Here is a 14,524-nt window from a genome sequence, read left to right on the forward strand (position 1 = left end):
TATACGCACACTGTAAAAAACAATAATATCCCAGTACTATAGCTGTGGTCGCCAAAAACCACAGCTACAGTATGTGGTATTTTTTTTTATAAAAAAAAGTAAAGTAACATAAAATTGACATGTTATTTTACACCTGCCATGTAAATTTGCAGTCCATTTCTGTAATAATTTTTCCGCATTTCAAAAATACGTGAAAATTCTGTTAAATAATGCAGTGCAATTCCATAAAATGATATTGTTATTTTTGCAGTGCAGGACTTTCAACATTACACATTTTATGTAATGGCCCCCCTTAAAGCACAACTAACCCCAGCCACTTTTCAGCCATTTCTGAAATATCACCCCAGCACATGTCAATGGTGACCCATCAAAGAAAAGGTCAGTTGTCAGCACTCTCAGGGAACACTCAAACCCACAGTATCCCACAGAGGGACCCCTGCGGTCAGACGGTTAGGGGTGGCCTGAAAATGCTGCAGCGGCCGGCACAACGCTCAGATGTAAATATTGCTGATGCAGTCGTGTTTCCGCATCTACGATTAGTTCAATCGAAACAGCACAGCATGTTTTTTCCACATCCTAATGTGATGGAAAACTAATTTGTTTAGTGAGCATAGCAAATGGAAGTGGTGAATTTTAAGATGTATTTTAATGAAGACGAAGCAGTTTTAGGATTGGTTCACAGAATTTTTATTCAACAATTTGCATTTTGCATAATGGGAAAACAAACAGATTATGAAAATTGCCAATTTTACAATCCTGTGTTTTTATTTAGATCTATTTACCTTGAGCCAATTTCTGAGAATGGAGTACACACAATAGATTGTGTGTTTCCCCCTGTGATTACAGTAAGATCTATAAGGTCTTGAGTCAGTTATTCAGAGAGGTCTGGGTGGTACTGTACAGCGTTTTGTGCCTCTTCAGCACATTTGCTCTGACCGTACAGGAATATATGACCTGTGGCTCTGGATGGATGGAGCCATCAGCTCAGTCGATTTCTGCTTCTGTGGCTCACAACTCTACATTTCATTTAGCAGTAGAGCTCTGTGGGCACTATTCACATTGAGACACATCTGAACGTCACATTTCTAACAAGAATGATTAGAAATCTTGAACACAGTATGTTACAGAGCAGAATTACAAAAAACATGAAAAGATCCACAGGCTCTCCACGTCTGCAGTGTTCGAAGCAAGAAGTCATAATATAATAAGTTAGCATTGATCAATAAAAAATGAACTTTTTTTCATGTTATTTCAAGCCTGTATGGCTTTCTTTCTTCTGCAGAACACAAAAGAAGATATTTTGAAGAATGTTGATAACCAAACAACACTGAACCCCATTGACGTCCGTTGTATAAACACAAAACCACTGAGACATTCTTCAAAATATCTTATTTTGTGTTTCACATACAGAATAATAATAGATGACATAACTTTTTTATTTTGATGTGTTGCTTAGAAATAATGTTTTTGTTTGAATACACTAAATTGAACAGAAATAGAAATATGTTTGTCAACTTTATAAGGCAAGATTTATCGACACACTGCATTTGTGTTTAGTCTACCTCAGCTACCTTGAGTAAATATTTGTCTGCGGTCGACAAGCCTTCAGAACAGCGTCTTCTGTGATAGATGAAGTGTTTACCTGCACTGGCAGTCTGTTACCCTTCAGGGTTGTATCAGACCTGATGTTTTGTTGCTGGACTGGATTGGCACTTGCACTTCTTCCATCAGCCTTACCTAAAAAACTTCAATTGTATACATTATGGAGTTGGTTTGACAATAAGTGTCTGCTTTTTGTTGACTAACCTCAGACACAGAGCAACAAACAAACACACTCCTTCCCGGCACAATCACAGGCTCGACATGACCGATTTCTCTATTAGTTTGTGCTGACGGACTAGAATTGGAATTTAGCTGAATAATGAAATAAAACGTGTGAGGGACCTACTGTTCCATTGTAAATCAAAGTGATCCAGAGTAGTCAAGGTCACGGGCCGCTCGTGGAAATTACCTCGAGATAGTGGATGTCTTCCCCCATTACCCCGACACAGGATCTGAAGTTAATAGAAGGACTTAGAAGAGAGTGAATGAGATTTTGGAATTAGCTTAGATTTCCTTCATCTCACCTCAGAGAGTAAACCGAAACCCAATCGTTCCCTGTGGCAGAAAGTTCAGTTTTGAGAATGGAAGGGCATCGGGGGGGGGGGGGCAGATGCTAATACGAGGTTCCCCGGTCACGTCACGCGAGCGGACAGAAAACTGATGAAGGACTCTTTAGCCCTGCTTAACTGCGTAACTGAGGTCGATCAATGGCTTGCTCTCAGAAATCACTTTGCGAGTGCAAAGACCTTTTAAACTTGCTGAAGCTTTGCTTTCCGTCACACTGTGTGTTTTTAATCAGTTTGGCAGGGGCGGACAGTTACACTACTAAGGGGAAAGGAATCCTGCTGGCCTTCATTTTCTTTAGGTCTGTCTGCACAAGTCTCATGTGTCTGCGCCATACATCTGTTAATTATTTATATATACCATAATATTACTATTATCTTTTTATTTATTATTATTATTATTAGTGGTTATTGCGTTTATTTATTTATTATTACCATCATCTATATTTTTTTATTCATTATAAGTAGGTGATTTCCTTTTTATTAATGATTTATTTTACATTTATTTATTATTTCCATTATCTTTGTTTATTTATTTATTAATTATTTGGCAATTTCGGCTTACTTAGTGCCGTCAACACCTTTTAACAGTATTTCTTTACTAATGGCAAGATTTGTTAAAGTTGTTACATACACAAAAGTGTATAGATTGAATCTCTGGATAAAAGCCGATACATAAATGCCAAATGCACAACTATAAATCACAACAACGTCTTGTGGTGCCGTCCCACAAAGGGAAAAAATCACTCTCGCGCACTTTCTCCGGATGTGTTCCACGACTCTGGAAGGATCTCCCTCTTGCCACAAGATCAGCGGATTCTGTAGTTGTCTTTAAGAATCGGCTAAAAACACATCTCTTCCGTCAACATCTGATGCATTAGTACAGTCTTCTACTTCTTTTCTAGTTTCCTATCCCCCCCAAAAATGTCATAGCTTCGTATACTGTGGTAGGCTAACTGAGACCGGTTTTACTGCACCTATGCATTGTTGTTCTTTTGTTGCATAAAAAAGTGCTTCTATTGTTTTCCCCTACTTTGTAAGTCGCTTTGGATAAAAGCGTCTGCTAAATGACTAAATGTAAATAAATTGTAAAGCCTGCACTGTAAAAACTGTAATTTTACAGAATTTTATTGTTTTTTTACAGATCTTTTTATGCATTTTAATGCATAAGGTAATAAGGAAATAGGAAATAATAAGGAAATAAGGTAAAATCTGTCAAATTACAGAAAAAGAGTGCAAACATGAAAAACATGTAATTTTATGTTTTTTTACAGTAATTCAACCTGGTGTCTTATTTTATTTTGTTAAAACAATTAGTATTATCAGCTTTAACATGATAACTAAAAGCTGAGGTGTCCTATGCAAGTGAAGCAACGTGATACTACGTAAATAATGACAGAATTTTTTATTTAGGCCTAAAACACAGTATGCAGACTCTATGTAGACATGCAAATGCTTGCTTGACTGCATTTTAAACAACCTACTTATACAGTTATTGTAAACCCTAAAAGTTATAGATAAACTATTTTTGGAAGTTGTATTTAAAAATTTTTGCAAAAAAAGCACACACAACACAGACATGACATTTCCGCAACTTTGTACATTGTAGAGGCCTTATGGAATTGTGGGATTGAGGTCAGAGTACTAGGTGTACGTGTAATCTTTTAAACTAAAGTGGTGAATCAATATGGTTTTTCATCACTTATATCTGGAGAGAATGCTATTGTAATGGAGGTTTTTACATTTCTAAAACTGAACCCTTGACTTTGTTGATCAGCGCTGAGCTCTACCACTTTAGCTACAGGAAAATTACTATTACAAATGTAGTGCATTGCAAAAAAAAATGAGTTCGTTGAATCGAATTGGCTGTTTAAGTTATTTCAACTGAGTTTCTGTTATTTATAGCATTAGTGTTCATTTCAAAACCAGTTGAAATTGCTTCATTAATTTTTAAGTTTTTGTATTCCATTTGACTTTGTATATAAAACTTTTTTATTTTCTAAAAAAGGTCTCAAAATGTACACAACATAAAGAAAAAACATCAGATTTGCAAATAGTCTCAGAATAAAAATTTGACAAAAATGTCAGATTTTGTGACTCAGCAATCCGATTGGCTGCAGAGGACTGGGATAAACGTGTGACCTCACACTGGCCTGTCCTCTGTTCTGTCACTGCCATCTCTATGAAATCAGTACAGAAAATTCAACTATAGGGGTCCTATGACAAGGCTAAAATGAATATTATTGTTTGCTTTAGATGTAATGCAATGTGTATACACTATTTAATCTTAAAAAACGTTGTATTTTCCACATACCGTGCATGTTTGTATCTCCTCTTAAGCTCGATGCTCTGTAAAGCGAGGTGTGTGCTATGATTGGCCAGTTAACCAGTGCGTAGTGATTGGTGGAATACTGCAAGCGTGTGACGGAAATGTAACGCCTCTTACCATATTTAGAACATCAGGTTCCAAAGCAATTGTACTGACAGGTACGCCCACCTTACTTACGTATATATTTGGGCGGTCTTAGTCAACTCATACCACAAACTGACGTAGATATGATATGTGGGGGTGTGGTTACACGAGGCGTTTCAGGCAGGTCTGGGTGAGCATTCGCTTTTAGATAGAATGCATCTTTTGTTCCCGCACTTTAATTTTTGCAATTTTATGTGTCTAATACATGCATGGGCAACTTACAACACACCAAAGACACAGAAAAACATGTGTTCGCGCCATATGACCAAACTGAAAAAAGGCCTTGGAATGAAAGGCTTGAGATTAAAAGAGTTTCATGTGACTCACAGCTAAAGGTCATTCATCTCTTCTTGGGTGTCTTATGGCTGTTTCTGGAATTTTGCCGATTGGAAGTAAAGATTGAGACTTACTGACAGCAGGAATTTTTTTAATTGCATTTTTATGGGTTTTGCAAAAAACAAGTATCACTATTACTAATGCTCATATTTTAGGTCTAAGTCCCTAACCCCAGGTATTAAAAAGTAATTAAAAATGTAACCCATCCCACATGAATGATGCCTTTCAATTCTGTAGGCAACCACTTACAGCAGAATCATTCCAGTTAGTTTGGACAAACACTGCTGTCAGATAAATTCAGCGTGAAAACAGTTTGTTCCTTGCTTCCATTTATGAGTCAATGAAGTGTATGTGTACTAGTTTGTTGACATTTCTGAAGGCTGTGTTCTCTCTGGGATGGCTTTATAATTGTCTAGCAATTGACATCTCTTGGATATGAATTTAGAATATTGTTTGCAGCCTTTTTAAAAACATCATGCTCTTTGAATGTGAGGCATGCGAATTGCATACTTTAAATAAAAATGGTGTCTTCATGTAACATTTAGAACTCTGAGCTGTCAAATTTGACATTGATTCACATAAATGTGAGATATTAGCATTGTTGATGAATCTTTGGGATCACTTGGCCACCTTCAAATTACAAAACATCCATTCTGCAAGATTTCATTCATTTGAAAATGCCGTAAAAAATAAAACTAGGAGCGCTTTTCCACCATTCTGAACCGTTCTCGTTGCTTAATCGTTCCACTTCATGCCGATCCAGGCCAGCCGGTACGTAAATGGTTTCATTTTCCACCGCAGGGCTGATAACGGAAATTTTCAGAATGTAAACGCAAACGCGTCACACGCTGCCTTGGTAACACAAGAGACTAAGCAATAACGTCTCTGCTCGCATTCATTAGCACGATTCAGCACAGTTAGACAACCGTGCCAAAAATTCTGAGTTGAGAACAGTTTGTATTCTTGCCGAGTTGAACCAGGCTCACGTGGAAACATAACTGTAACCGTTCCAGACCGTGCTTAGAACTGTTCGACGCCATGGTGGGAGATCCACTTCTGTAACTCGATAGCTTATAAGAGCCGATATTAGTCTAGAAAGCATCCATGATGCATGGTTCATAAAACAGAAAGCTCTCAGGGCATCTCGTCTCTTGTCAGACTGTCATTCTAAATCTGATTATTTGTGTATCCGATTGGAATTTGATTGAAAAGATTGACTGTGTATGGCAACTGTTCAGATCTGATTTGCGTGTCCCATGGTGCTTTTTTTAGAATATCTGTATTTGGAAATTATGTTGCGTTGGTAGGTCAAAAACAACATGGAGTTTACAATGTTGTCTTACGATAATGTGTAGGGACGAATGGACTACTACAACTAATGAAGCAACGGCAGAAATGGCTGGCACATGCTTTTTTATTCTGTGCTGTCGTCTTTAACGGCACATCGGCACTTACATTTACATTTATGCACTTTTATCCAAAGCGACTTACATTGCATTGTACATGCACCACTCTGTGACATTTTCTCTCATTTCAATGCAACCCCATATTCACAGTCATACCTTTTACTCCCTGCGTGGCCTGGTTTGAGACAAAAAATCCTGTTGCCCTACTGCGTACATTTGAATTTGCTTCAATTTAGAATACATTCATCCTGTTTACGGCACACTTGGCAAGACGGATGGTTAATGCAAATTTGTATTCACATTCACAGTACACTATGTTTCCAGGTTAGCAGAGTCATGTCAAAAAAATGCAGATTCATGGATGTGTTGTATTGGTTTGTATTAAAAAAATGCAACTATTCTACTCATCAACTATTCCCGGTAGTATTTCAGTTTCATTTTGCAGTGTGATATATACAGAATAATGATACCCTTTTTACTGCTTTTTACTAATTTAATCTCAATCTTTCTCTTCCATAGCCAACCAGCGAGGATGATCTTTGCCCAATCTGCTATGCACACTCCATATCGGCCGTCTTCAAGCCCTGCTCCCACAAATCCTGCAAGTGAGTTCAACAAACTGCTGCCAATATCCCGTCAATAGCACCATTCTTCTATTCATTCTTCCATTTAGGAGATTAACACCATGCATTTAAAGCCTTCTATGGCCATTACTTGGCCATAGCATAGACATCATGATGGTTAATTTGGTGGTCTCAGAACATGCATTATGTAGGGGGATGTTGTCTAGTGGTTAGAGAGTTGGACTCGTGAACAGAAGGTTGCCGGTTCGATTCTCAGGGCCGGTGGGTAACTTGAGCAAGGCACCTGCCTTGCTCAAGTATGTGTGTTCACCACTTGCTGTGCGTGTGTTCACTACCCTCTGGATGGGTTAAATGCAGAAGTCACATTTCACTTAATGGCATACAAACATTACAGTTTAGATGTTTAGGGTCATCTGAGCGAAATGTGTCTCATACTCTTAACAAATGATTGACTAGTTATGTTTGTAAACAAAAACATAGTTGTGCCAACCTTTTTTAATTCTTTAATTGCAAAACTAAAATCTAGTTTTAACCAAAAAAAGTTATTTTACTCAAAAATCGTTTTACTTGAGTATGATTAAGATGGTTTTTAATGTACTTAACTAAAAAGTACATTATATGTATGTGTAAAAAAGTATAATATATGCATAATAATGTTGTGAAGTAAAACATTTCCAAAGTAAAAACTGTCACGGCTGGCGTGGCGGAAGAACCCAATTGCAGGCAGGCGGGGTTGCAGGGGTTAACAAGACAGACTTTATTTTAATAAACAAAACACAAAACAAAGATCCACAAGGGGATAAAACAACACTAACAGAATAAATAATACATGAACTTTGACATGAAAAAATAAACTGGACTGGACTAAACTAACATAACACTTGACACTACTAACTTGACTAGACTACACACTTACTAAGACTTGACTGGGTTTTTAAACAGCAAACAGGATCACAGGAACACAGCAAACATGGGCTACATAGAGTACGTAGAACGCAATGCACGAGCAACGAGACAATAGACACGAGGGCATTTTATAGGGAAGACAAACGAAGGATAATCAATGAGGGCAGGTGGGAAACATTAGACACGGCAGGGAAGCAATACATGAAACGAGAGGGGCGGGGCCAATGACATGACACGAGAAAGCACATGAGATGTAAAAATGTAAACAACTCATGGCTTTCTCACATAAAACCTAAGGGCTCTGTCCCGATCCTGCCACATGACTAGAAATTCATGAACAAGAAGGCAGGACCGTGACAGAGCCCCCCCCTTAATGAACACCCCCAGGTGTTCACCAAGGGGTCGACTAACAAGACATGACGGACTGGGACAGTGACAAGAACCAGACAAACATAGAAAACATAACTAAGGGTAAACATGACAAAATGACAGCGGGGCTGGGGTGAGACAACAAAAACAACAAACATGGGAGGGGGGGTGGGGGAACAAAAGAGTTCAAGGGGAGAAGTCCAAATGGGTTAGGACAGGGTGGAACAGTCTTAGGGGGGATAGTCTTAGTCCCCTGGGGCATTCTCGTGGTTGGAGTCCCCGGAGACTTGGTGGCGGCCGACATGGCTGTCGGCCGGACCCGGCTAGGGACCGGGAAGACTGTAGGCTGAGACGCCGGCTGGACCGAGCTAGACGCCGGCTGGACAGGGCTTGACGCCGACCGGAAGGCCGGCTGGGCCGAGCTAGACGCTGGCTGGACAGGGCTTGACGCCGGCTGGAAGGCCGGCTGGACAGGGCTGACGCCGGCTGGAAGGCCGGCTGCTGCACCGCTGGGGACGCCGGCTGCTGCACCGTCTGGGACGCCGGCTGGGCAGGACAGGACGCCGGAATGGACTCCGGCTGCACCGGACTGGATACCGGCTGCACCGGACTGGACACAGGACTGGGCACCGGCTGCACCGGACTGGATGCCGGCTGCACCGGACTGGACACAGGTTGGGCCGGATCCCGCGTCCCCCTCCGTTGCCTCTTCTTCTTCAGCCGAGCCACCCGTCTGGTGGTCGGCTGAAGGAAGGAGGTGGAGGGCACAGCTGGCTCGGGGTTGGAGGCCTCCGACGAGGACCCCCAAGACTCACGTCTCCCCCGCTTGCCACCGAGGCTGGCTGAAGAGGGTGGTGCGGACAGCGTGGCAACACCCAAAACCCCGACCTGCAAGGGACTGTCCTCGGGGATAGCCGCCAGCCCCGTGAGAGACTCCGCTGTGGACGTTCCCCTGGGCTCCTCACGATTCATCGCGAGTTGGAGCTGGTTCATGAAGCCCAGGGGTCTCAACCGGCGCATCCCTGCTGGCTCGAAGGGTTCATCGAGGCAGCTCATTTAATTTGAGTAGATGTATTATTTTATCTTATGCAGTGAAATTTATACTTATACCATTTACTAGATAGTACTTATACTGAAGTTCCAAAAATGTGGTGGCCAATGCAAAAATGTTAAATATTAACAAATAAAATCATAATAATAAATGTTTTAACTTTTTAAGTCAGTATTTAAGAACGAGATTGAAAGTTGTTTTCTCTTTAATGGTAAATAAATATGAGGAAAATGGCAAGTAGCCTTCAGTTATCTCTTAATTAAAAAAGCACTGAAAGCTTTTTGTGTGCAAATAATTCATGGTTATGATATGACTCGACAGTCTTCAAATGATTTACTGCAAAAAATAAATGTATTGTTTTTGTTTTATTTTCCAATCACAAATATCTAAACATCCAATTTAAGAAAAATATATGAAGTCTGTTTATTTAAAAAAAAATAGGGAAAACACCTGCCAGTGGACTAAGAAAAATAAGCTTATGTCAAATGGATTATAATGAAAAATAAGATTATTTTTTGCCCCATGGCTGATATCTTTCCTCTGAAGCACAAGAAAACAAAACTTAATATCTTATTTTGCTTTCTTGTATATTTTTATACAAGCGAACAAGACAAAAACACCAATTCAAAATAATAATAATCATCATTATTAATTGATATTGTTATTATGTTTTTTTTGCCGTTTTCAGTGTCCCTGATCTTACTTGACATTCAATGTGGCTTTTTGTCTTTTTTTTTCCAGGGCCTGTATCAATCAGCACTTGATGAATAACAAGGACTGCTTCTTCTGCAAGGCCACTATCACAGGAGTAGATGATTACATCAAACCAGCCAGCTCATAGCATGCCCTTCACAAACATACACAACCTTACACGAAATCAACATGACTTTCCCCAAAGACTTCACTTATGAAAACACACACGTGCAGACAGGTCTCACATCCTTTCTGTGTTCAGATAGCCCCCCATCTGTTCATCCTGGCAGTGAACCCCTCTGTGCCGATATATTTCGTCCTCTGGCAAATGGACCGAGGCCTCGCAAGGCGACAATCCTTCCCAGGTGTCTTTGTGATGAATGTGATGAAAGCTGTCGTCTCATAGCGGTTCTGCAGGAGCAGGAAAGCGGTCTGATGCTGAATCAGAAAAATCAGATGATAGTGACGGATCACTCGGACGCCGGAGAAAAGGAAATGAGAAATCCGGCATCACACCTTTATCACTATCTCACCTCATCTCTTCTTGTCTTTCATTTTTTCTCATGTTTTCTGTTTTCATCGTCTGTTTTACTTACGTCTGATCTCTAATCTTATATTCTGCATCTGATTTCATCTCTTTTCTTGCATCTTGTCTCATTTCCTCCCCTCTCGTGTTTTGTGATCTCATCTGTTTTATTGTACTCTTTTTCCAAACTCTGGTTATAATAGCATATCAGTCGGGAAAGCAGACATAAACTTTGTACTAGAGACACTTTTACATCATTACCTGCATTTGGTAATGTTTTTATACTCTAAACCTACAGCCATATTTGATGTACCGTATACACAGTAAAAATATGTAGTATCACACTAAGCAGAACCTACAGTCTGTAGTCTGACATGGTCAAAGAAGAACATACACTAGTCAGACTATATGTAATAACATTTTTATTAAGGGTTTATAAAGCACTATACTGGATAAGAACTTCATTGTGTATGTTTTGACATTGGGACTGTTTACATTTGATCATCAATGCAATTTAATTTGTGGGACAGTCAAAATGGTTGACACCATCAGGACAGATGGACGTACAAATGGTTCAGCCAAGATTTAGCGTTGACTGTCGAAATACAGCAGACGAGTGTTACAACAGTTGGGTTTTGCTTTTTAACCCGCGCACATACTGTATCATATACATCCTGAACGCTCTTGTCACTTAAGTTCGAAACACTGTATAAAATATATATATGAATTATCAAAAACCAAAAAAGTTGGGTTACTACTTCTATGATTTGGACTGTTCAAGGATTTCTTATGATCTGGTGTAATATTGTTTTAACCGGGGATGCATGACATGATTTTAGGACCCCCACTCACCCTCCATAGCTCTTCACTTAAAGTGTGCGCGTGTGTGAAGATGTGTGAGTTTGTTTTATTTCTGCGATTGAGTGTGTGCCGACAGATTTCATTTAACAATGGGTTTCCACTCTCAGGCATCTGATTCAGTTGTCAAAGGGAATTTTAGGTTAGTTAAGCAATATTTAAAGAACGGTTGATGAAACGGGAGACAGCAACTTCTTGTTCTTTCACGTTTGTGGGAGTGTACATGTATTGATGTGATATTAGCATTAAATTATTTATCTTAGAAGTCGGTGTGGTGTGGTAACTTGGGGCACACGTTGGTGTCCCGGTACTCTTTTAGTAAAAAATACATTCACTGCCAATTGAAATTTTATAACGGAAAAAATGGGAATATTTTTTTTATTTTGATACTCAACAGGTGACGTCATTTTGGACTGGGTCTACAGTATGGATGTAAGTAAACAACTTTTTTATTGTGTATTCAGTTCACATTTTAACTTTATTAGATAATATCTATTCAACACAGCTGAGTTGATTTAAACCAAAACTTCAACCCTGTTGACCGTTCTTCCATTTCTGCTTAGCCTTTGTGTGGTGTTCATGTTTTTGTTACTTGTGTTTTAGGTCTGGTGGACCCACAGCATTATTTAGTTTTTAAGTCAATAAGGCGAAAAAAAAACTTTTGATGTTTGCTTAAACACCATACAGTGGCTTGCGAAAGTATTCAAAGCCCTTTATTTTATTCACATTTTGTTATGTTGCTGCCTTATGTTAAACTACTTCAAGTTACCATTTTGCACATCAATCTGCACTCCATACACCGTAATTATTAAGCCAAAAACAGATTTGTGACAACTTTGCAAATAAAAAAATTTCATTTACTTTTTATTAAATTGCATTTATAAAAAGGTGTCATTTTTAGTCAACTGTTCTAGTTTTTTTGTAAACTGTGCTAAAAATTCTATGATATGGGAGAACACATTAATGTTAAAGTCTCAATGAAAATTATTTTTCCAAATTGTGATGTACTGTCTAGTTTTCGAAAATGTAAGGCTGGGCTTGATTTTGATTGTTGGATGTTGAAAGCCTGGCCATCGGACAAAAGACTTTGATCAAAGATTATGAGGGCACATGAATAAAAAGCTAATTACATGCACAGATCAATCAGTTATAATAAACAATGCAATATTACATAAAATAATTTTCAATTGATGGTGACTTCAATATAATAACAGTGAATAATAGTGACTAATATAAATGTTGTGGCTAAACACCAGAGAAGGGTTAAATAGGAAGTATAATCTAAAGCAACATCAATCATTTTACTTTTTACTTTAGATGGCATATAATGAAATATGAAGTTTAAACTGAAGTTTGTTTCAACAAGACGTCAAATTCATATTTGTGCCAAAATTCAGTAATACAGTTTATCGTAATAATTGATTTGTACAATATTATTATCATTGGCAGTTTCAATACTGTGAATAACATTGTTTACTTTTCTCACTTTCAATCATTAAGTCAAGATTCACAATGCTCATGTCAAACGTTCCTGGAGAGCAAGTGTAAATATGTAAACAAAACCTAAGATGAGAATGTAATGATGTAGCGCACTTCTACCGCTTGGTCTGTTGTAATGGAAATGCACAATAGCCGTAGGCAATGGCAAAAAATCTCGCCAGTGCAATGCTTTAAATAAAAGATGTTTGTATCCACCTTTCTTCCCAGTCCAGCTCCCAGAATCCTTCACTCTAATTCCCTCTCTCTGGCATCAGGTTGGTACAGTATTGTATATTGGGTGGAAGTCTGTGCCAAGCTGCTTTGATAGGATGATTTGGCTGTAAAAGAGTCTCTGGTAGTAAAAACGTCGATAGTAAAACCTTGCTGTTATGTCAGCTTTATTGGGCCGCATCTTTCCTCCAATGGCCTTGAAAATTCTTTCAACATTTACTCGCCCTCATGCCCTGTATGATATTCTTTCTTCTCCAGAACACAAAAGAAGATATTTTGAAGAATGTCGATAACCAAATAACATCGAACCCCATTGACTTCCGTTGTATGAACACAAAACCAGACATTTCTCAAAATATCTTCTTTTGTGTTCCACTGACGTCACATACAGGTTTTAAATGACATGAGGGTAAATAAATAATGACAAAATTTGTATTTTTGGTTGAAATATGTTTTTAAGTGTTCACAATTTTAGAGAGGTACAATTCATTTCTATTTCTTAAGATGTTCAATCGGTCGATAATGTGCACTTCCAAATGTGTGGCGTTTAGATATTTGTGTACAGATGCATGTGAATTCAATAACCTGGAGCATCAATGTCTATTTTTCTTTTTTCCTGAAGATAACAGGAAGGGTGATGAAGTACGGGCTGTAAAACCCGTTGAACATCTCGGCTAGAGGGACGAGCACGATCGCTTCCTCACCAGAGGGGTGGCGACCTCGGCCCGAAGCACGGGGCATCCTTGCTTCTGCTGAGGTTAAGAGGATGCCCCAAAACTTAGGCGGGCGTCTGGGGAGTTGGATCGCGTCTCCAAACACTCAAGAATCCGTCTGTAGTCCCTCCCAGTGGATGGGATACAGCCTAGCGTCTTTCCCCACCCAACCCCCAAAACATCGCTACCTGTTCTGCAGCTCTTCATTGATCTATCGGAACCCCAGGCAGGCGGCGTGCTGGGGCTTTATAGATCGCCTTCAGAAATAGCCTCTCCAGAGAAGAGAAAAGCAGGCAATGAGAGAATCTTCCCTCCTCGGGCCGGCCACCGATAGCACCTCATGTACAGTATATTTATAGATGAACAACAGCAAACCAGCACCTCGATCAATACATGCTGGGACGAGAACCGACCTGCCCGGAGCTGGTGGCAACATTTCTGAGAACATGACCCTGGGTAAACAGAGGGAGAAACCTTGTTCTTTTCCACCTGTTCACTTTTGCCATCCTTCCACAGCAAATGCGGTACAAACCACATCTAAAGTAATTTGATTCACCCAAAAATGAAAAGTCTGTCATCATTTACTCACCCTCAGATTGTTTCAAACCTGTAAACGTTTCTTTGTTCTGCTAAACACAAAGGAAGATATGTGAAAGAATGTCAGAGTAACCAAACAGATCTTATCCCACATTGACTCTCATAGTATTTATTTTCCCTACTATGACAGTAAATGG

General features: G+C 39.3%; 1 protein-coding gene across 1 annotated transcript in view; it reads left to right on the forward strand.

The window, feature by feature from the left end:
* The window catches only part of LOC130548638 (E3 ubiquitin-protein ligase RNF123), a 153,160-nt gene extending 141,528 nt beyond the window's left edge, over window positions 1-11,632 (forward strand). Inside the window, exons 38-39 of the mRNA XM_057325536.1 lie at window positions 6,900-6,985; window positions 10,032-11,632. Coding sequence (XP_057181519.1) covers window positions 6,900-6,985; window positions 10,032-10,131 — 186 coding nt within the window. The 3' untranslated portion in view covers window positions 10,132-11,632. The remainder of the gene's footprint in view (window positions 1-6,899; window positions 6,986-10,031) is intronic.
* Window positions 11,633-14,524: the final 2,892 nt, after the last annotated feature.

This window comes from Triplophysa rosa, linkage group LG25 (assembly GCF_024868665.1).
Source record: "Triplophysa rosa linkage group LG25, Trosa_1v2, whole genome shotgun sequence".
Taxonomy (NCBI): domain Eukaryota; kingdom Metazoa; phylum Chordata; class Actinopteri; order Cypriniformes; family Nemacheilidae; genus Triplophysa; species Triplophysa rosa.